At 49.6% G+C, this 22,281-nt stretch overlaps 3 protein-coding genes and 1 long non-coding RNA gene across 4 annotated transcripts; 1 reads left to right on the plus strand and 3 right to left on the minus strand.

The window, feature by feature from the left end:
* The first annotated feature begins 1,160 nt into the window (after positions 1 to 1,160).
* On the plus strand, positions 1,161 to 3,319 carry LOC127332118 (uncharacterized). The gene is made up of 4 exons (XR_007870213.2): positions 1,161 to 1,354; positions 1,432 to 1,806; positions 1,920 to 2,617; positions 2,856 to 3,319. It is a non-coding gene; the product is annotated as an uncharacterized lncRNA (long non-coding RNA).
* A 283-nt stretch (positions 3,320 to 3,602) lies between these two features.
* Positions 3,603 to 9,565, minus strand: LOC127332117 (uncharacterized). Its single transcript, XM_071829387.1, has 12 exons — positions 8,935 to 9,565; positions 8,583 to 8,826; positions 8,127 to 8,443; positions 7,140 to 8,016; positions 6,733 to 6,930; positions 6,481 to 6,637; positions 5,965 to 6,155; positions 5,834 to 5,882; positions 5,660 to 5,736; positions 4,624 to 5,449; positions 4,398 to 4,522; positions 3,603 to 4,245 (listed from the first exon to the last, which is right to left on the minus strand). Exons 1-4 carry the CDS (start codon positions 9,563 to 9,565, stop codon positions 8,006 to 8,008), a joined length of 1,203 nt encoding a protein of 400 aa, XP_071685488.1. The 3' UTR covers positions 3,603 to 4,245; positions 4,398 to 4,522; positions 4,624 to 5,449; positions 5,660 to 5,736; positions 5,834 to 5,882; positions 5,965 to 6,155; positions 6,481 to 6,637; positions 6,733 to 6,930; positions 7,140 to 8,005.
* A 559-nt stretch (positions 9,566 to 10,124) lies between these two features.
* On the minus strand, positions 10,125 to 11,318 carry LOC127328442 (uncharacterized). Its single transcript, XM_051355040.1, has 4 exons — positions 11,243 to 11,318; positions 10,968 to 11,146; positions 10,613 to 10,885; positions 10,125 to 10,493 (listed from the first exon to the last, which is right to left on the minus strand). The coding sequence occupies exons 1-4, from the start codon at positions 11,316 to 11,318 to the stop codon at positions 10,125 to 10,127; spliced, it is 897 nt and encodes a 298-aa protein (XP_051211000.1).
* A 3,472-nt stretch (positions 11,319 to 14,790) lies between these two features.
* Positions 14,791 to 15,231, minus strand: LOC139839338 (uncharacterized). The gene has a single exon (XM_071829388.1). It carries the CDS (start codon positions 15,229 to 15,231, stop codon positions 14,791 to 14,793), a length of 441 nt encoding a protein of 146 aa, XP_071685489.1.
* Positions 15,232 to 22,281: the final 7,050 nt, after the last annotated feature.

Consider the following 22,281-nt stretch of genomic DNA (forward strand, 5'->3'; position numbering starts at 1 on the left):
TGTATAACAATAATAATTTTTTTGTTAATATAATATATAATACAATTCGTTGGTTTTAAGAACGAATTTTATGTATAATTAAATTATGATAAAGCAGATGCAGTAAATTTAGAATCACCTCTTGTGAGGTTTGTGCCAATGTTTATTTATATAACAACAATTCTTTTTTGTTAATATAATAATCAATTTGTAGGTTTTACAAACGAAATGTCTGTATAATTAAATTATGATGAAGCAGACGAAGTTACAAACAGAGCGGTAAATTTAGAATCACCCCTTGGTGTGCGTCCCCTGCTTTCACATTGACAAACATTTTCTAAATTGCTTTATAATAAGCTTAGAGAACAACATAGGCAGCAGTGCAAAGGTAATTACGGAAACCAGCACCAAATTGCACTTATTAGTCGACCAGACATCGGTGATAACACCTTGTGTTGCAAAAGTCATCAAACAAAAGAATCGAACATGCTATCAACAACCCTAAGGGTACTACAGAATGCAAAACAGTTTTTATAGAAACAACCTTGGCGCATGATCCCATGAAAATCACGTACAGGTGGAAGATGGTAAAATATTAGTTCAAGCCTTACAAATCATTGCGAATCACAGTAAATATAAAAAGAAAAACAAACTTTTATATATCACCAGAAAAAGAGGAGGAATATATATTGTAGCATTTAACAGTTGTTGATTCTATCGAGAGCAACAAAAGCAGGGAAGGAACGCTAAAGTCATTGTCCACATAATATCTGATTAACTTTGGTTCCATCTCAAGGTCGCTACGTTACCATTCCGAATCAGTGGTCTCATATTTTTGGATTCAAATTCGTAACCGGTAATTGTCTGATCGCTCCGAATGAACTGTGAAAATATGGCATAGGATATGATAGCAGTAAAATCCAATCTGACCCACCCTGTTTACATTCCTACCCATAGCTATATTGGTGGGCCGTAACTACATCTTCGATCTAAATATTAGCAGGCCTGTCGGGATTTGGCATTTTGGTACTGCCGATTTTTTTTTTTTTGAGAAGACGCGCTGCCGATCTTATCGGTTAACTCATGGGCGAAGAGGAGCGGAGCAATCTGCATCAACTCGTATGTTCCTTTCTCTCTGGTAGAAGCAAATTTTCTTTCTCTCAAAAAAAAAAAAAGCAAATTTTCTTTGCACGTGGCAATCTTGCCTCTCCACCGCGACACTGCCTACCCACTCTCGTTCCTCCCTTGCTAGCTCTCACTTTGGATTACAGCCCGTGACCGGCATCCTCCCTGCCCAAATCCATTGAGAAGCCGGTTCCCATAAACTGCCGATTTCATGGAACGTTGTCTTTCGCCTTCATATCAGTCTAATGAGGTTCTACTTCATTTGTTCTTGAGTACTTAACTCGGTTTTGGCATCGATTGTTTTACTAAATCATATGAGTTTTGCAGGCTTCCAAGAGGTTGCTGAATTCGTTCCTTGTATTATCGTCCCTTCTTTAATACGTAGTACTAATGAGAAGGCAAGACTCCAGCACGACTGAACTGGCGAGCTGAATCGGCGAGTCCCCGCCGGCCGCCGCCCCCAGCTCCCCTGCCGACCTAGCATCCGGCGACCTTCGGCCCGGCAGCCGTCGACCAGGGGCACCAGAGCAGTGAGCTCACAACCCGCCAAAGCGGCGACCCAACCCGCGCCGGACCCCGTCGCCCCCGTCCCCGACGACCAGTAGGCAGTAGCTGAGCAGCAGCGACCCGACGGCTCCACGCCTTCACTGGTCAACCTCTCCAACTGGATCTCTCCTTTCATCCTTCGATTCTTGGCAAGTGGTAATCTATTTAGGATTTTCTTGTTCCAGTATTAGCTGCGACTACATTCTCCTCAACTCAATCCCAAATTTCTAAAATCCTAATTGAGGATTTTCATGTTGTTTGAACTGCAGATTTGACAAAATTCCTGTTAAGTAGTTGATTGAATTGAGAGCTAGAACTTCGGAATAGGACTGAAAATGGGGAAAAAGGGCAATATTGCATCGTTCTTCAAAAGACAAAGAGCATAGCCAGTTGAGGAAGATACTCCCCCACCACCAGATTTGAGAGCCTTGTTCCAGCAAAAATATTTTAGCAAAACGTGGTTTTGATGTACTCTTGGTTCACAGATTTGAGAAATTGAAGAAGGTGAATGATGGGAAATCCTATGCATTATTAGGCCATGTAGGTTGGACCTTGCTCACCGCATAACAATGCAATCACATAATGTAGAGCCTTGATGTATCAACCAGGCCATATAGGTAATGTTGTAGCAGCAAAGGACAAGGAAAAGGTAGAAAGGAATCGCCCAAGGCTTAAAGCCTAAGTTGCAGCTGTCCGGTGGCTCACATTTCTGTTGTCCAAATTTTGTTTGGTCTTTCACACACTCCCAATTTTATCTTCAAGCTCCGCCACTGGGCAAGAGGCTATCGTGGGCAAAGCCGCTGGAAGAGGAGGTGATGTTATCTTGCTACAACTGTGTTGGTAGCAGAGGAAATAATATGCGAAGTCAGAAGGATCATATCATGGAATCAAATGCGGCGATAGCTTTCAAAGACATCTCCTGTTATTTTTTACAGGTTGACATCATCTGGTTGTGTTCAGTAACAAAGTAAGTATATAGTTCGCCTACACGTATTTGTAAAAAAAATGCAATTAATACCAATTCTTGAGACCATACAATTGTACTCTTGGAGTATTTGTTCTTTTTATGAATGCTTGGCTTGCATGTTTGCCTAACTAAGGTGGGCATTACTAACTAAGGTAGAACCTTATATTAAGATAGTTCAATAGCTAATAGAGAATCATCTAAGAAAGACACAATAATCACCACCTACTTACATATGCAGCAATATAGGCAAGGGAATTCAGGGAGCGACAAAACTCTTTGTCAAGCAGAAGCAAAATGCACAGCACAGAAATTGCTCTCGAAAGATAAGATTGAAGTAACCGAGATCAATATCGGTAAGCACCAGAAGGTGAATTAAGTTGATCCGCTACCAACTTGACCTGGACGAAGTTTATTTTGTGAAGGTGAGGATTTGGTGTGCCACCAGCTGGTATGTCTCTTTTTCTGCAGCTAGCACAGTTCAAGTTTCCTTCGCGCATGCTAACTGATCACATCAATTAGTTTTTATAGCAAGCGTACAGTACCCCCACAGTACATCACCAAGAGTCTAATATGGTGAAGGTTTCATGTAAGTTAGAGCAGTCATGGTACAATAAGAAAAAAAAAATGTTTCAGAGCAAAGTCAAGAAGGTAAAGGCTAAATATAAGGGAAAATGCAAACTCATGCTAGGCTCAAGTTATCAATTTTACACCCACAACCAGTACGGAGTAAAAAGGACGTACCCAGTGCTAAGAGCTCCCGCACTGTGCGGGGTCTGGGGAAGGTGTTAGTGGCAAGCCTTACCCTCACAAAGTGCAATGTGAGGAGACCGCGACTCGAACCTGGGACCTCTCGGTCACAGGCGGTGAGGCTCTACCGCTGCACCAGGCCCGCCCTTCACAACCAGTACGGAGTATCTAATAAAAAAATTAAATATTCATTTAGTATACCTATAAACAACCACCAGCTATTTTTTGTATAAATCTATAGACAACATCATTTTTTGTTGATTTAAAATCTGCATCTTGTATGTCAAATACTGAATACTTAAATTAAAAAAAATTAAAAATTATATTGGAACTGCCGAGCTACAACGGGAATTGATGGCTTTGGAACTCCATGGTCACACCGACAATGTCACTACACTCTATATTAGGAAGATTCCATTTTCATTGGCTCTTGAGACCTACCTGCAAGAAAAATGCAAACTGTATATTCTTGTATTGTACAACTAACATTAAAAATCCACATGGTTAACAGTGGACCATCGCATATGACGACAAAGCTGAGAAACGTCATGATCGAAGAGTGAATGGACAACTATTAGGAAGGAATTATTCAGCCACACCGATCAACTAAATCCAAAAATAGGAAGAACTAAACCAATTCCTATGGAAGGACACAGACAATATATTAGGATTCCTATGAGGATTTTAAATAGATGAGCTACTCAGTGAAGTGGTCAGGAATAATCCATACCATCTATCAACATGCCCAAAGAAAAATAGCAGTGAGGTGGGCATGATGGGAGCACACCTGTATCACATAGTCAACCACGGAAACCTTATCACCAACAGTGTCAAAAACTGATGCCACTCAAACCTACGCACTCGGGATCACACCTTAACATCTGCAAAAATAAAAACAGAAAAAAATGCGCTCATGTCGACAACAACAATGATGGAAGGGTTCTAAACAAATGTAAATTTAAATCTAGATAGTCGTATATATCACTTTGATATAGATGCAGATACTAAATAAAAGAGATAGAAGAGAATTTACTGTCATCTCATTCGAAATCACTTTTGACGGTGCCGAATTAAGAAGCCATGATTGCCACATGCTTTTCTACAAAAAAAAATAGGATGGCCCAGCCACAGCCCACAATAGTTTCCCCTTTTGTGCCACTGCCATTGATATGGTATCATTAAACTATAGCCATGATAAATTACATATAAATTACTCAAGGTATCATATTTCTTAAATTACGCAAGATAACATGTTTTACCAGAAGCACACTTTCTGCCATTTGCCAGTGCATCAGTATTCTGTTCGCGTACTTCTTGACTACTCTCGTGCAGGGGGCTTTTTCCCCGTTAAGATAGCATAGCATCTCAAGGAGGGTAATGGGCCAGATTGATGATAACATAGCTGGTGGGCGCAGCATAGAAATAATTTTCAAGATACCACGCTGCACAGGAGGGATGCTACCTAGCATAAAAGACTAATTGAGGCATGGAGTTCAATACAACATCATCATGTTCTATATAGCAAGGAAGTTGCCAATGTAGAAATAAGAAACAAAACAGATCCCGAGAGTATATAGGGAGAAAATGAACTCCAAAGGTTTCTTTGTAGTGTATCTCGTGGTCGATAAGTACTATGGAATATTTCTTTAAGAGAACACATAGAAGCTTTGCATATAGTTCAAAAACATTAAACATTCGTTATCACAAATAATTTGAGCAGGCAGATGATGATAGCTCAACAATCTGATTTAGTTTGCTTACCTTTGGACAGTTCAAACCAACAAATGTCTGCAAAAAATTTATAGCTGGAAGAGCATCCTCCTTGCTACCATTTAATATGCTACTTTTAGAGAAGCAAGCAAAATTGCCCACTGAAATTTTTTAAGCACGATAAGTCAATAACAGGTAATTTACTAACTGGTATGCAACAGAGAGCTGACCAGAAGAAAATCTGTTCAGTAGCTGGAGGAGAGGGAAAAATGATCGTAGAAGCCGCACTAAAGTAAACATAGGAGCAACAACTGCTAGCCGGAGGGACAAATCCATCAATCAGAATATCCACACTCCCGCCAACATTTGAGCCAGCTGATGGAAACAAAAAGTAAAGAAGGGCAGTTAACAACATACAACATACTACATCAGAATTAGACAGTAACAAGACACAAGATCAGTTTGGAGAAAATAGATGAAACAACAGGTATGTTACCATCAATTTGCTTATTTGGTACAGTAAACAAGAAACCACATCATGTCAAAAGATTACAATCAACATATATAAATATCAAGATTCTATACCAGATTATTGCAAATAGGTGTCATCTATTGTATCCTCAACCCCCCTCACCATTTCTTCTTTCCCTTCCAATCTCCCTCTATAGGAGGGATGAACAGAACATAACAAATTAGCAACAGATGTGAAAATAGACAGAACACATTAGCAAAATCAGACATGAACATGTGAAAATAGACCTGAATAGTTCATTGGATGCCTTCTTGTTTTGATGGGTGGTACTATTGCCTACATAGAGTGAATTGGTAGTGAGTTCTTGGTATGACTAACCTGGCCAGCCTGAAAATATGGAACTGGGAAGAAAATGTACCTTTTTTGGCTACTGTAATAGATGGCCTTGAATTTCCCTTTTCTTAGTAGCATTGCAATATCTAAAAACTTGCCATTCGTTACTCGAAACAATTTCAAACTCCATCTCTACGATTAGTAAGGCACTATACCTTTTTCTTTTTCTTGAGTAGCCATTCTACCTTCCTCAGAAAAACATCCAGTACTTACTGCCTGCATCAAACCAGAAGAAACAGTCCTCAGTACACAGGTTTGCTAACTATAGGAAAACTAATTGCATATCAGAACACACTACTCATAGTGCTTCCGTAAGAAAGTAGAGCGTTGTCATGTAAGAATACTCTGAATCAGCATGAAACAATTTAGGATCCAAGATAGCTTATTAGATAATCGAAATGAGCAGATGCGTAATGAAACCAAGATGTTCCACAGCGCAGAATTCAATGATGTAATACAATATCTTAAGTCATATATGAGGAGCAGAGCATGCGTAAAAGAACTAAAATGTCAGAATCCTAAACCTTCATCTATGTCATACCGTTGTGGCAAAGATACTGAACCGATGAAAGAAAAGATGCCATACACTTTAGCAGGGATAATGAGCTAATAAAAAAATTACCATCTAGTATTCAGAAGTAGGCCAACATATCCTGAGATAAAAACATCATTATCAAGAAACCTCCTTCACAGATAACCTGGCGGTCAGAAAAATATTGTTAGGAACATTAGAAATTGCAGGGCAAACTAACAAATCCAATAAGTAATACTCAATGGATCATCTAGTATTCACCTTCTCTTGCGTCGACATTCAACATTCTCTTGTTATCCATAATGGGGCAGCCACCTTGGAATAGTCAAGTGGACAGAGCACCTGGGCTCGTCTCTATCATTCATGACAATGAGCTAAACCTTCACACCAGCCTACCCAGACCCAACCAAACCACCAGAGTGGAAGGAGCCATACAAACTATCCTACCACTCCTCAGACCTGAAAGCACCAAACATACTTCATATTATTTGAATAGAAATACCCAATTTTTTATATACAAATCTCAAGAAAACCGAGCATACCAACCTGTAACCTAGTGGATAGAGCAAAACATGCACTTTTTCCTAGAAATCTTAATGAATCATGGGAAGGAACTTGCTCACTTCCTGCTAGATGGATGCGTGCTTAATCACTAGGTAATGAATTACCTTGCTCTTCTCGGCTGCGAGGTAAGGGCTAACTCCCGGCAACAGCCTACACATAGAGCGGAGTAGATGACCATCAACCGAGAGAGAAGATACAGAGGAGGTTGTCTCCCTTTGCAGGACCAGCTGCAAAAATATATGTGACGAGAAAAATTATCAGAAAACAACAGTGAAAAAAGAAGAAAGCCAAGGCACTCAGTGAAGACGAATGAAATGGAGGCGCACGATTGTATCTCGGCAATGAGCAATGATTCACACCTGAAATTTGAATAATTGACTAAGAAGAGAAGAAGCTCACGTGAGGCTTTGTACATTCCATCTATTATAGAAGATTATGAGTAAATAAGAGAACAGAAACACCAGTTCAAAATAGGCTAGTAAATTTTAATACTCCTAAATTTAGAGCGACAACCATCCCAATATATTATTTACAGCACTCATATTGATAAGAAGACCATGGCCTAAAATTATAAATCAAACAACACTGGTAAGACAAAGATATCAGACATAATTATCGAAAAGCCCTCCTAAATTCGAACAAAAGAGGAAGAGATTGCAACAGCGATTATTTTTTCATTTCATGCCCATGTGGTAGAATCATTCTCCATCCTATGCTGAAAAAATGAAACAACCATCTTATTAGCTACAATAATCATTGTTCATAATGTAGCAAGTATCAAAGTCAATCAATTTAGCATAACATCCAAGTTTATGCAGGTAGAATCGTTCTCCATCCTATGCTGGTAGCACGGGCAGAGCCCACCAGCCGCCTCTTCAAGCGACGGCAACGCGGGCGGCGGTGGTGTGAGCCGCGGCTTGCGCTTCTTCCGCCGGCCACCAACTGCTCCTCCGGCGGCGCGCTGACCCAGCTAGCCACCAGCTGCACCTCCAATGATGGTATGTCTCAGGAAGCATCAATGTCAACCAATTTAGCATAGCATTCAAGTTTCTGCAGGAAGATGGGTATTTTGTGTGTGTGACAGAGAGAACCTGCAGGTCTCCTTGGAAGAAAAGGTGGAGAGGGACAAGTTGTTGTACTGCTGGCTGGCGTCCTCGTGCGGAGGAATCCAGGCACTCCAGCACAACGCATCGGAGATGTGCAGCACGGGCGGATCTCACCAACCGCCCCTTTAAGCGATGGCAAGGCACGTGGCGGCCTGCGCTGCTCCCCGCCGGCCACCAGCCACTCCTTCAGCGACCTCACCATAAGTGGCGGCAGGATGTGCTGCTCTCTAGGTGTTGCAGCAGTGGTTCGTGCACCATGCCAACGAAGATGCGCGTGTGGTAGAATTGTTCTCCGTCCTATGCTGAAAAAATGAAACAAACATCTTATTAGCTAAAATAATCATTCTTCATAATTTAGCAAGTATCAAAGTCAATCAATTTAGCATAAAATCCAAGTTTATGCAGGAAGATGGGGATCCTGTCATGTGTGACAGAGAGAACCTGTAAGAAGAGGTGGAAGACAACATGTTGTACTGCTGGTCGGCACCCTCAAAGACGATGAAGTGTCGGAGGAGTCCAGGCACTGCAGCACGATGCACTGGAGACGTGTAGCACGGGCAGATCTCACCAGCCGCCCCTTGAAGCAATGGAAACACACACTGGGGCGGTGCGAGCGGCGGCTTGCGCTGCTTCCGCCGGCCACCAACCAATCCTTCGGCGGTGCGCTGATCCAGCCAGCCACCAGCTGCTCCTCCGACGACGGTATGTCACACGAAGCATCAAAATCAACCAATTTAGCATAGCATTCAAGTTTCTGCAGAAAGATGGGGATTTTGTGTGTGACAGAGATAACCTGTAGGTCTCCTTGGAAGAAGAGGTGGAAAGGGACAGGTTGTTGTACTGCTGGCCGGCGTCCTCATGTAGAGGAGTCTAGCACAACGCATCGGAGATGTGCAGCACAGGAGGAGCTCACCAGCCGCCCACGGCAGCAGTGCGAGCGGTAGCCTGCGCTGCTCCCTGCCGGCCTCCAGCCTCTCCTTCGCCGACCTCACCACAGGCGGCGGCGGTATGTGGTACTCCTCCTGTTGAGCCTGTTGAGCCCACGGAGGAGGCAGGCCGGAGGAGATCGAGAGGGGCGACCTCCTGAGGGGACCCTCCCTAACCTTGCTCCCGCCGTAGCCCTCCTTCCACTTAGTCGAGAAAGACGTGCAGGACTGGATGTGGTGGTGCGAGCGGCCGCCGGGCTTCTCCCGCCGACGACGGCATGGCCTCGAGCGGCTTGATGAGGAGATGGGGCGGCGGCTGTTTGACCAGGAGGTGGAGGGACTGGAGAGAGAGGGGATTGGGGAGGAAGACGTGAGTGGGGATTGGCTGCCCACCACGTCCACTGACCCTATGCCTACAGAGACGTGTGACCCATCTAAAACCAACCCCATGAGACTGACGAGTGGATCCGGCCGAATGTAGGTCCCACATGCAGCCATAGGAGGGTAGAACTTGGCTGTTGCATGGCTTGATCTAGGAAGGGGATGAAGCCCACGCGCCCACGCCCAGCCAGGAGACGCGCTGCTCGCCTGTAACGGACGGCCAAGATCCACCAAACTGACACATGCTGACAAGATTCGACGGCTGAGACTCGCTAATCGCTGTGAGACCCCCTATGGGGGGCATCTATTATACCTTTAGATTACCCGCACGGCCATCAGAACTACGAGTGACATTCTTTTTTTTTTTTTTGAGAACCCGCAGAAGGTCTACGTGTCATTCCATTAAGCATCAGAAAGAGGTGTAACATTTACAAGAGCGCTTGCATGAGCTGTAGCAGCCACAGATGGTTGCTACAGTCGTCATACAGGCCAGTGGCGAAGGACGAAAAGATTTTGAGGTCGGGCGAACTTAAAGCATAAAAAAGATTGATGCAAAAAACTAAAATTTTATCGACACAATAATATATTGTACGATCCTAAGCATAATTACTTAGTACAATGGTAATGAAAATATACTTTGACAGAATCACACCTACAAAGCGTACCATATGAAGCTTTAGTGTCGTCTTGAAGTTCCAGGCAATGGCAGAGCCCTACCTTCCTTCTGAAAATCTTTTTTAATTTCAGAAAGATCAAGACTTTTGAATATCCCTCGCTCGATGTAGCACACCATCAAATCATTAAGCCAACCATCAGACATCTTGTTGCGCAACTCTGTCTTGGTAATCTTCATAGCTGAGAAGACTCTTTCAACTGTTGCCGTCGCCACCGGTAAAAGCATTGCCAACTCAATGAGGCGGTAAACTGTAGGAAACATGGTGTGCCTATTAAGTTCAACCATCCTTTTAGCTAGGCTTGCAATGTCAAGACAATCTCTAAAATCTTCAACTCTCGTCATATGAACATGGAATAGCTCAAGGGCATCCTGTATATGCCCACGCTCATAATCAGCTCATAATAAATCTCTGTAAGGCGAGCAAGCTTATTCACATTAAACCTAGCAAATGAGTCTCGTGGATCAAGACAAGAAAAGTTCTGAAGAACCTCTAAAGATGCCTCATTAAAACGATGATCAAACTCAGTGACAATAGAGTCTATAGCAACGTAGAAGGTGTCAACACGATAAAAATGATCAGTGGTGACCTGGTATTTTCCTCCTTTTCTTGTTTTACCCCATCTTGTTACCATGGTATCCATACTTGGGATTATGACTTCATTTTCAATGCAAAATGATTTGACCTCTTCAAAGAGTGACTCCCAACCATGATTCCTCCAATTGACCAAACGTGTTCTCACATCCGTAACCAAAGAGATTGCCTGAAATGATACAATTAGAAATTTCAATCAACAAAATATACATACTGAAAGTAGAAAATGTAAAATATTATCCATCACATACCTCAACAATATTTTGATCCTTCTTTTGCAATAGAAAAGAGACATCATTTGTCATACGAAGTAGTTTTAACATCATCTTCATGATGAACACAAAGTTAAATGTCTCCATTTTATGAACATAACCTCCTACCTTAGTTGGATTACGCGTGTCATCCTCAACAATGCCCAAAACTTCTATCACTGCATCCCACATTGAGTTAATACGAGATAGGGTTGTGTAGTGAGAACCCCATCTCGTATCTCCAGCTCGGCACAAGTGTGTTTCTTGATTTTTACCTCTTCCCGTGGGCATATCACCATTCTTGATCTTAGCCAGATGAATCTCTTTGTGCTTATCAAGCAATATATCCATCTTCCTGCAAGATGAACTACAAAGATTGGCAATACTAGACGCATCATCAAAGAAATCTTCAAGACCTTTGCAACATCTCGATAAAGCAACAACTATCAACTGCAACTGGTGGGCAAAGCAATGAATATAGAAAGCATATGGGTTCTCATCACGGATTAACTTCTGAAAGCCATTAAATTGGCCTCTCATATTAGATGCTCGATCATACCCTTGCCCTCCGGGCTAGCAAACGGAAGAAGAAGAACTGTATTCGTCGGTTACGTCGTGCAGACGGTTTATTTACAGAAGATCAACAGGAGCTAAACCAGATGACAAGGGAGTTTTACAAAAATTTGTATACTTCAGAGGAGACATCGGGTATGGCGGAGGTGTTGGATTCTGTCCCTGTTTCGGTAACACAAGTCATGAATGACAAGTTACTGTCACCGTTCGAAGAAAAGGAGATCAAAGAGGCTTTGTTCCAGATGTACCCACTGAAGGCGCCGGGACCTGACGGCTTCCCCGCCCAGTTTTTCCAAAAGCACTGGGATGTATGTGGGGCTGAAGTAACAAGCGCTGTTCTCCGGATTCTGCGGCGTGAGGAAGATCCGGAAGTGATCAACAAAACGTTTGTGGTGCTTATACCGAAGGTGGCATCACCAGAGGAGTTGGGACAGTTCCGCCCCATCAGCCTATGTAACGTCATATACAAGATCGCTTCGAAGGTCTTGGCGAATAGGCTGAAGGTTTTCTTGCCAGAGATAATCTCAGAGGAACAATCTGCCTTCGTCCCAGGGAGGCAGATTACGGACAATATTATCACGGCATATGAGTGCCTCCACTTCATGAAGCGAAATGGAGCCAAGAAGCATCAGCACTGTGCTCTGAAACTCGATATGAGGAAGGCCTATGACCGTGTTGAGTGGACATATTTGAGGGCGATCATGCTGCGTATGGGTTTCCATCGTCGTTGGGTGGACTTAATTATGAGCATGGTGACATCTGTATCCTTCTCGGTGCTGTTCAATGGCGCACCGTGTGAGGAGTTTCGCCCATCGCGCGGTCTCCGCCAGGGCGACCCTATATCCCCATACCTGTTTTTGCTTGCAGCAGAGGGCCTTTCTGGCCTCCTAAAAAACAGCCGTCAATCATCAGTGTTAGAAGGAATCAAGGTGGCGCCTACAGCTCCTGCCGTGAACCACCTCCTTTTTGCCGATGATAGCCTGCTACTTGTGAAAGCTTGTGTGGAGGGAGCGTTAGAGGTTAATGCTATTCTGGAGAAATATTGCAAGGCTTCAGGCCAGCGTGTGAACCGAGATAAGTCATCTGTTTACTTCAGTAAAGGATGCACTGAGGTTACTAGACAGGCTGTGAAGAATACTTTGAACGTTCCTAATGAGACTCTGAATGAGAAATACCTGGGCATGCCCTCCGACGTGGGGCGATCCAAGCATGGGGCATTCAAGCATCTCAAGGACCGGATCTGGAAGAAGATTCAAGGGTGGCTGGAGCGACTACTAGCTTCTGGTGGTAAGGAGGTGTTGATCAAATCGGTTGCTTTGGCAATTCCAACTTTCTCCATGTCCTGCTTCAAACTACCACGAGGTCTGTGCTTGACGATCAATGCTATGTTGCGAAGTTTCTGGTGGGGTAGCAGAGATGGTAAACGCAAGACCTGCTGGATATCTTGGGAGTCCATGTGCACGCCGAAGGCCTCGGGTGGGATGGGTTTCCGTGACATTGAAATTTTCAACTTGGCTATGCTTGCGAAACAGGCGTGGCGAATTCTTCAGAACCCTCAAACTCTTAGTGCGAGAATCCTGAAGGCAGTGTACTTCCCGAGTGGGGACTTTCTGGAGGCTCCGATGGGATCTACTCCATCACAAATATGGAGGGCCTTGGTTGAAGGCAGAGATGCAATGAAAATTGGGTTGATTAAGCGAATTGGGTCAGGTGAGGAGACTAATGCATGGAATCACAACTGGCTTCCACGTGATCGCATGCTTCGTCCGCTAGCCTGCCTGAAGGAGAACCCGCCGATGCTTGTATCGGACTTTATTGACCCAATGTCGGCCACCTGGAAGCCGGAATTGTTGACTGAGTTCTTTCTGCCGATGGATAGGGAGGCCATCCAGGCGATTCCTTTGAGCACCAGGAGGATGAATGATTGCTGGGCGTGGCACTATGAAAAGACCGGAATCCTGACTGTGCGGTCCGCATACCGCCTGCTAGTAGAAACAAAGAGGAGACGGGAAGGCTGGTTAGAGGGTAGACCAGATGGCTCGAACCATGCTGGCGAGAGCAAGGCCTGGCAGCGCCTCTGGAAAACCGAAGTCCCCTCAAAGCTTCGGGTGTTCCTTTGGCGACTTGCCAGGCATTCACTTCCGACTGCTGATGTTAGGCGGCATCGGCACATGGCGGAGAGCAGTATGTGTTCTATCTGCGGGGCCGAAGATTCTTGGAGGCATTCCCTGATAGATTGCACAGTGGCGAGATGCGTATGGGCTCTTGCCGACGAGGGCATTGTGGAGCATCTATGCAGAAATGAGGATACCAATGCGAAACAATGGCTCTTCACTATGATGGAGTCCTTGTCCAGGGACGACTTTGCAAGAGTGGCAGTCACCTTGTGGGCGATCTGGTATGCACGTCGCAGGATCATCCATGATGAGGAATTCCAGAGCCCCCTGTCTACTCACTTGTTCATCGAGAGTTACCTCCGAGACCTTGCTATCTCGACCAAGGTTAGTAAGAAGATACCGGGAGGAACTGCCCAGCCTACGGCCCCAAGGTGGATCCCTCCAAGTGTAGGTTGCGCGAAGCTAAATGTCGATGCGGCCATGTCCAAGCAGGATCGGGGTGGAGCAGTCGGCGTCGTTTGCAGGAGCGAGCAGGGTGTGTTCCTAGGGGCCTCCTCGCTCACCGTCCCAGGAATTGCTGATCCCACGGTTATGGAGGCGATCGCCTGCAGGGAGGCGCTAGCGCTGGCTAAGGACATGGGGCTCCCCCGTATTACCGTGGCTTCCGATTGCCTGACAGTGATTAATGCGCTGAAAACTGAAGGGTTTAAGGGGGGATACAGTATGGTTCTTGATGAGGTGAAGGAGGATGCGAGGTTACTCGCCGAGGCCTCCTTCCGACATGAAAACAGAGCTTCTAATGGCGAAGCTCATCGTCTGGCACGTTTTGCTGTTTCTAGTAGTGTGGGACGTCAGGTGTGGCTCATCCAGCCTCCTGATGGTCTTTGTATCTTGAATAATGTTATTATTCAATAAAGTGGCGTGCTTAAACTCAAAAAAAAAAAAGCTACGCAGTCCGTCCTACTCACGATCGATATGGCAGCGTTTCTTCATCGTATGTAGCGTAGCTGCGTAGGTATACAAACTTTTTTGTCGCTGGCTTAGGTAGGGCGGGCGCCAGACCTTGCCCTACCGGGAGCCTCGCCACTGATACAGGCGGCACACACACAACCCCACCTAGGGACTCGAAGCCACTACTCTCGCGCCATCCTACGCCGGCAAGCAGTCCACGCGGCCCACTCGTCGGAGATTCGCTGGGAGATCTCCGCGGCAGTGCTGGATTGTGCATCAAACACACGGGCGTTCCTCTCAAGCCACAGAGAGCGGATCACGAGAAGGATTAGGGAGTTGAGAGTCTTCCTATCGGCGACCCTGGTGGCCAGCTCCGCCTGGGGCCACCACTCACGGATGGTGGACGTGGGTGTTGGCGGCAGGGGGCTCCATCCGAGTAGCCTGAAGGCTGATGCCCAAACCGAGGTGGCAAGGGGGCACTGGAGCGCTAGGTGATCGTACGTCTCGGCCGCCACATTGCATAGCGGGCAGATGGCATGGTTGGCCAGGCCATGCCGCTGCAAGCGGTCCGCTGTCCAGCAACGATACCACAACGCCAGCCACCCATGGAATTTATACTTCATGGGCGCGAAGGAGTGCCAAAGCTGGTCAGCACCTGGAAGCGCAACCTGGCCCGCGAAGAATGTGCAATACGCAGAACGGGAGGAGAAGGTGCCATCGGACGACCACTTCCACCTGAACCGGTCACGTTCACCAGGTAGGAGGCGGACGTTAGCGGCAGCAATGGCAGCCCACAAGCGGAGGAACTAGACGACGGCATCAACCGTAAGGGTGCCCACAATGTCGCGCACCCAAGCACTGTTCGGAATGCCCTCCCGCAGCACCCTGGAACGCCGCAGACCTGGGCGAACAAGCCGTAGAAGCTCCGGCGCAATCGCTGCCACCGGCAGGCCATCGATCCACGGGTCTTCCCAGAAGAGCACGCGGGAGCCGTCGTGTACATCCACAATGATGGATGCCGTCGCGAGGCTCTGGGCCTCAGAGCGCACGGAGAAATCCAAGCCCGACCACGGCTTATCCAGGGATGTTTTTTGGAACCAAATCCACCGAGCCCGAAGCGCCGCATTAAGCCACCGGAGGTTGTGCAGCCCCAAACCACCAAGGTGCTTAGGCTTGCAGACAGCCAACCAGGAAACAGTGCAGTGTCCACCCCGCGCATCGGCTTTCCCCACCCATAGGAAGCCGCGACGCACCTTGTCGATGGCACGTATCAACCACGGAGCAACGTCCAGGGCCATGAGGTGGTAGATCAACGATGCCGTCATGACAAAGCGGACATAAGCCACACGGCCCTCGCGTGTCATCAGTCTAGCCTTCCAGAATGATAGCTTCTTGGTGAGCTTATCCAGAATCGGCTGGACATCGTCTTTCCGAAGCTTGGCAAGCGATAACGGCAACCCTAGGTACTTGGATGGGAAGGCACCTATCGGACAATCGAGAACCATGGAGGCTGTCTCACGCACCTGCGGCGAGCAACCAATGGGTAGGGCCACGCTCTTGGCGTAGTTAACAACCAGCCCCGAGGCTCCACCGAAGCAAGTCAGGACCATCTTGACAGCGGTGAGCTCCGCAACCCCTGGCCGGGCGAAGACCACCACATCATCAGCATAGAGGGATACCCTGTGACGTATGCCAAGCTCACGGAGGCTCTCCAAGATCCCACGGTCCTCCACCGCACGGAAGAGGGCTGACAACACATCCATGGCTATGCTGAAGAGCATGGGGGAGATCGGATCGCCCTGTCGAAGGCCACGGCCGTGGCGGAACGCATCACCCGGACTGCCGTTCACAAGGATACGCGTGGTCGCAGAGCTTAGCAGCAAGATCACCCAAGAGACAAACCGTGGTCCAAACCCCCGCTGCCGGAGCACGCTGACCAGGAAAGGCCACGAGAGGCTGTCAAACGCACGCGCAATGTCTATCTTGAGGAGCAAGGACGGGATCCGTGCACGGTGCAGCGTCCTGGCGGACTGCTGGATGAGGACAAAGTTATCATGGATGCACCTCCCGCGGATGAACGCGCTCTGGTTGGAGTCGATGAGCTCCGGCAGCCTCAGCGCGAGGCGCCGAGCAAGAACTTTGGCCACAAGCTTGGCGAAGCTGTGGACCAAGCTGATAGGCCGAAAGTCCTTCAGATCCACAGCGCCATCCCTCTTGGGGACCAACGTGATGAGTGCGCCATTCAGAGCCTCGAAGCCCTGGCCTTGGTGCCGGAAAATAGCACCCATGGCAGCCATGACATCGAGCTTGACAACCGCCCAACAACTCTTGTAGAAATCCCATGAGAAACCGTCAGGACCGGGGGCACGGTTGGATGGCATCCCTTTGATAGCCGCCCACACCTCCTCGATGGAGAACTCGCACTCAAGCCCAGCCAGATCAGACGGGGGCACGCCAATAGCGCTGAGGTCAAGGTCATGCACACGAGGCTGAGCCTGGCCAAGGAGGTCGGCGTAAAACCTGGTCACGAACACTTCCTTCTCCTCTTGGGAGGAGGCCACCTGATCGGCATGGCGAAGGGCCGGTATAAAGTTGCGGCGGCGACGGGCAGAGGCGTAAGACCTGAAGAATTGCGCGTCCGCTTGCCCCTCTCGAACGCCAATCGTGCGGGCTCGCTGCCTAGCGATGGTGCAGTCCAGCGACGCTAGGCCCAGCACCCTGCCCTTGAGGCCACGCCGGAGGTGGGCCTCCGCAGACGAAAGGGCCCTGTGCTCTTGGGCCCGGTCAAGCTGTAAGATGAGCTCATTGGCCATCAGCAGCTGGTCACGGATCGAACCGACCCTCCTCTGGCTCCATCGCAGCAAGCCTTTGGCCAGGGCTTGGAGCTTAAGGTCGAGGACACGGAAGGGGTTGCCAGCAGCATCCACGGTGGCAACACTATCCCACAACCTTTTGACCTCCTCCATGAAACCATCCATGCGGATCCAAACTCGCTCGAACCAAAAACGGCGGCGAGAGAAGAACTGAACCGAGGTGGACATATGGATTGGACAGTGATCGGAAAGGGAGGAGGAGAGGGCACGAAGGGAGGCCTCAGGGAACATGTCATCCCACTCCACAGAAGCAAACCACCGATCGAGCTTCGCCATTGTGGGGGATAGCCTTTCGTTGCTCCACGTGAAGCGGCGCCCGAAAAGAGCGGCCTCCTTGAGCTCTAAGTCGTTGACAAAGCGTCGAAAACGACCAAGGGAGCGCCGATTGACGATGCCATTACTTTTATCGCGCACTTCAAGGATGAGGTTGAAATCACCCACAACAGCCCAGGGACCTGGCGTAGCATGCCTAATCGCGCGAAGCTCGTCGAGGAAAACCGGCTTAAGGTCATCAGCCGTGGGCCCATAGACCGTTGTCATCCACCATGGATCGGCCCCGTGGGCCGAAAGCTGAACCGACACGGAGAAAAGGTCCACGCGGGAGGCAGTAACCTCAACCTCCGAGGAATCCCAAGCCACAATCAAACCACCCGAAGAGCCAACCGTTGGCAAGTACGCAAACCCGTCGAAGCGGGCGCCTAAAGTTTCAGCGATGATGAAGGGGGTTACAGACTCGAGCTTAGACTCGGACAAACACACGACGGACGCCATGGCATCCTCCATGACAGTCCTGACCACACCACGACATGCAGGGTTGTTAAGCCCGCGCACGTTCCACACTCCTATGCTAGTGTTAGGTACATCGATGAGGACAGGTCCACGTAGCAACCAGCCACAGAGCACTACGCCTGAGGCGCTGCAGCGCCGCCAAGAGCAGCCTCGTCCACCCCTGGGCAACTGATGCCGAAAAGCGAAGCGAGTGCGGCAACCTGCTCCGGCCCAAGGGGGGAGGCGAAGATTGCCGCGTAGTCGTCAAGCTGGTCAGCCGAGAGCCGCTCCCCTTCGTGGCAAACACCGAGCTTCTGCATGAGCAGCTTTTGCGCCTTCTTGATGGCCGGGGTAGAGATGCCCTTGCACTTGGCATCAAGGCGGCGGCTCTGGCGCACCAACGTCTTCCCACTGCGAAAAAGGCGTCGACGGACGATCTTAGGGTCCGGCAGCGGCAGGAGCGGGTCCTCCAGGTGGCGGCGGAACTGCTTGAGCAGGTCGACCAACATGGCCACGTCGCCAGAGCTCATCCCAGGAGCCGTCGAAACGTTGGCGCTGGCGGGGCTCAGCTGGCCAGGCGAGGGGCTGCGGGGCGGAGGCCCAGCATGGGAGGAAAGCGGCCCAACATGGGGGGTTTGGAACCCAGCATCCGAGGCAGCCCCACTCTGCGGGACAGCAGCAGGCGGTTGGCCGCAACCGGAGGAGCCACATGCGAACGAACCAGACCGCGCGATGGTGGTGGGCCCCTCCGAGGATCCGCGCGGAGACAGGGAGCCCTCTCTGCGGACCGCCAGGAAGTCCTCAGCCGCCTGAAGAGCAAGTCTGTTCCCTGCCAGGAAGGAGGCAGACGCGACAGCAGTCCCACCGACAGGGATGTCGTCAACCTTATCACGGGGCACAGAGATGGAGGGAGAGCCCCTTTGACCCGAACCAACCGCAGCAGGATCGACGCAACCCAGGCGCGTCTCACGAAGGCCAGGGTATGGGCTGTGCATGCGGAGGTCAGAGGCGGACCACGCGTCGCTTGCACACAGGCTAGCAGGCTGCCCCACATGCAAGCGCCCATCGGGAGACGTGTGCACCGACCCGTGACCGCCATGCAAGGCACCTTCCACCATGCACGAGGCTAGGGCAACAGGAGCAGCAGAGGGGGTAGGGGGATAGGGGCAGCCATGGAACTGGCCGCCGGCACCCAGCGGCCGTCCGCCGGAGCAGCAACAGGAGGCTGGGCCACTGCCATGTCCTGGCAGCCAGGCTGAACAGCATCGCCAGGAGGGCTAGAGCGGGTAGAGCGGCCCCGCCGTCTCCGGTGCGCGCGGTGCTGCCGACGCCTACGCGGGGGAGCACCGCCATCGGGACCATGACCCTCGTCGGAGCCCGGCCGGGCTGCAGAGCCACCATCGAGAGCCGGACCGGAGCCGGAGTCCGGCGGTCCACCAATCAACCAGCGAACCACCCAAAACCGCACGCGATACCAAAGCATCCGCGGCGATTCCGAGCGCGGCCGCCGGCGACCATCCGCCACCTGCAGCCGAAGACCCGAACCTGGCTCGGGCACGGCGAGCCACCTGACCGCTGGGATAGCAGCCACATCGTGGGTCCACAGGGCCAGGCGGAAGCAAGACATGTCGGAACGGTTTGCCGTCTCCGGCGCAACCTCATCGATGACACCAGAGCCCTCGAGAAGCTTGGTAGCCGTCCGCTCAGACCATGCATGGGCTGGGATGCCCCGCATCTCCAAGTCAGCCAAGAAAGGTGTTTCGCGAAGCGCAGCACCTGCCTGGCGCGACCATGGCTCGAGGTGGAGGGAGAACTGGGAGTTGGTGATGGATTCAGCACGGACGATGAAGTCCCGTACCTCAATGGACTTGCAGAGAAGCAGGAAGTCCGCCGGCTCGAAGCACCTGATGGAGAAGTCCAGAGACGAGAGGTTGAGGCACGCTCTGAGCTCCGCCACGGCCATGTCCATGGAAACATCCACCCGCGCGCCCACCACAGTGACCATGACGGCCCTGTCGAGGTCGACCTCCATCTGCAGCATCCCTTGGGATGGCAAGATGTAGCACAGATCGAGACGATCCAGCGGAGGAGGCCCCGGCAAAGCCTCAGCCGCTGCAGAGGTAGGCGAGGACGATGGGGACGGCGGGGCGAAGGGCGCCGAGAAACTGACAGGGCCTGAACTGCCCATGTCGCCGTCGGAGGAGGTGACCACGTCCCTCCAGATCTGGCCGTCAGCCACGGAGGACAGAGGCCGCGGCGGCAGCGGGGGAAGGCCAGAGCCAGATCCACCAGAACCGGAGGTCGGCAGGGGAGGGCGAGGCGGAGGTGCACGGGCCGCCGCGGCAGCGGCAGCGGCTCCACCCACTGGCATGACGAAGGGGCGGCGCGTCTCGCCGGAGCGGCGCTGCATCGGACGGACTCCGTGGGCGCTTGCAGTCGCGGGAGGTGTGCTCGGTGCCACCGCAGCGCATGCATCTCGTGGCATTGGTGCACTGAGCAGAGATGTGGCCCTCCTCACCGCAGTTGTAGCAGCGCCCATGGAGGGCGGCCGGGATCCTGCTCGCAAGGCCCCCTGGTGGCCTGGACGCAGGGAGAAGCAGGGGTTCACGCTGGGGGCGGTCATCAGCAGGGGCGCGCCTGGAGGTGCGGTGGCGGCGGGATCCGACAGCCTGCCACCCCAGGCCAGGCCCGGGCGCAGGCGGGCGGCTGGGCCCAGCTCCCGCATCCCAACCGCGAGAACCAAGCTGGTGGCCTGGCGGCGCCACAACAAGCGATCGGAGGGGGGGCGCGGGCTGGGCACGGGAGGTCACCGAGTCAGCGCTGAGATCGGAGTCGGACAGCAGGACGTGACAACCCATGGCGGCAAGGATGAGGGAGGGGCAGGCAAGGAGAAGGCCGGCGGAGGGACGGCGGCGGCGGCGCTAGGGTAGGTGGGAGCTAGGAGCTACGAGTGACATTCTTGTGCTGCGGGATTAAAGCTTCACTAGATGACCCGTTGCGCTATCGCGCAAATGGCAGAATCTAACCTATAAGTCTTAGCTTATTTTAGTATTAAGAATTATCTTGGAATTTAGCTGATCACAAGTGTCGTCTGTGATGGAATTGAATTGCATGCACAAGTTGACTTGTGACAGTTTCATAAGACATATTCAAAGCTTGAGGATCAGTCACAATTCATAAGTCGAACTATATTCAAATCCAGCTTCGAACCATGCCATCAAGCTTGAGGATCAGTCACAATTCATAAGTTCGACCTCAACTCCTATAGTTGAATTGAATTGTGACAGTTTCATAAGACATATAGGTTAGATTCAAGCTTGAGGATCAGTCTATAGAAGAAAGAAAAATAGCCTGACTAATACAATATTGTTCAGTAAATGGAATTGAATTGCATGCACAAGAGTCGTCTGTGATGCACAAGTGAGTTGACCATTCCACCTGCAACAAAAACCTAATAACCCGTTTAGTCCTTGGAAATTGTACCCCAACCTCCGATTTCCAACTCCTCACGAAATGCCCCATCTATATTGAATTTCACCATGTCAGTGGGAGTAGGTTTCCTACGAACACATTGCGATTAAGATTCTTCTATTCATAAGAGAGAAAATTACCTTGGGTCTTCTTGATACCTTCTTCTTCCTCAAACCTGCACACATCGTGTTATCGTGTTTAGAAAAACATCCGTTAGCAATTGAAAACCAGAGTGCTGGAGGTAGAGAAAAGAGGAGGCCCCCTGTCCACAGGCTGCAGCTGATGTTGGCTACAACAGGCCACACAAATGCATGCGCTAGAATTTACCGCCACCGCCTGACAAAAGCCTGCCGCCAAACAAGTTTACATATTATTAATGAGGCCAAAGTTTTCTTCATCAACTTACAGGCTGACCAAGCAGAAAGAAATGCATCATTTTATATATAGTTCTTGATCCATCCACATATTGTACTTACGGCCTGCAACATAATTCTAGCACACTTCCTTTCTAGCATATGATGGTTGTCTATAAAGTAGCAAACCCAATGAATAAAGCAGGGT

This window comes from Lolium perenne, chromosome 4 (assembly GCF_019359855.2).
Source record: "Lolium perenne isolate Kyuss_39 chromosome 4, Kyuss_2.0, whole genome shotgun sequence".
Taxonomy (NCBI): Eukaryota; Viridiplantae; Streptophyta; class Magnoliopsida; order Poales; family Poaceae; genus Lolium; species Lolium perenne.

What these genes read in the sequence shown, in the direction of transcription:
- LOC127332117 (XM_071829387.1), bottom strand. Translation starts at nt 9,565, where the DNA reads ATGGCTGCATGTGGGACCTACATTCGGCCGGATCCACTCGTCAGTCTC. An exon ending in TCTTCCAAGGAGACCTACAG is followed by an intron (nt 8,827 to 8,934) that starts GTTATCTCTGTC and finishes TCGGAGGAGCAG; the next exon opens with CTGGTGGCTGGCTGGATCAG. An exon ending in TCTTCCACCTCTTCTTACAG is followed by an intron (nt 8,444 to 8,582) that starts GTTCTCTCTGTC and finishes TCATTTTTTCAG; the next exon opens with CATAGGACGGAGAACAATTC.
- LOC127328442 (XM_051355040.1), bottom strand. Translation starts at nt 11,318, where the DNA reads ATGGATATATTGCTTGATAAGCACAAAGAGATTCATCTGGCTAAGATC. An exon ending in AGGATCAAAATATTGTTGAG is followed by an intron (nt 10,886 to 10,967) that starts GTATGTGATGGA and finishes GTATCATTTCAG; the next exon opens with GCAATCTCTTTGGTTACGGA. An exon ending in TTAATGAGGCATCTTTAGAG is followed by an intron (nt 10,494 to 10,612) that starts GTTCTTCAGAAC and finishes GGGCATATACAG; the next exon opens with GATGCCCTTGAGCTATTCCA.
- LOC139839338 (XM_071829388.1), bottom strand. Translation starts at nt 15,231, where the DNA reads ATGAAGTATAAATTCCATGGGTGGCTGGCGTTGTGGTATCGTTGCTGG.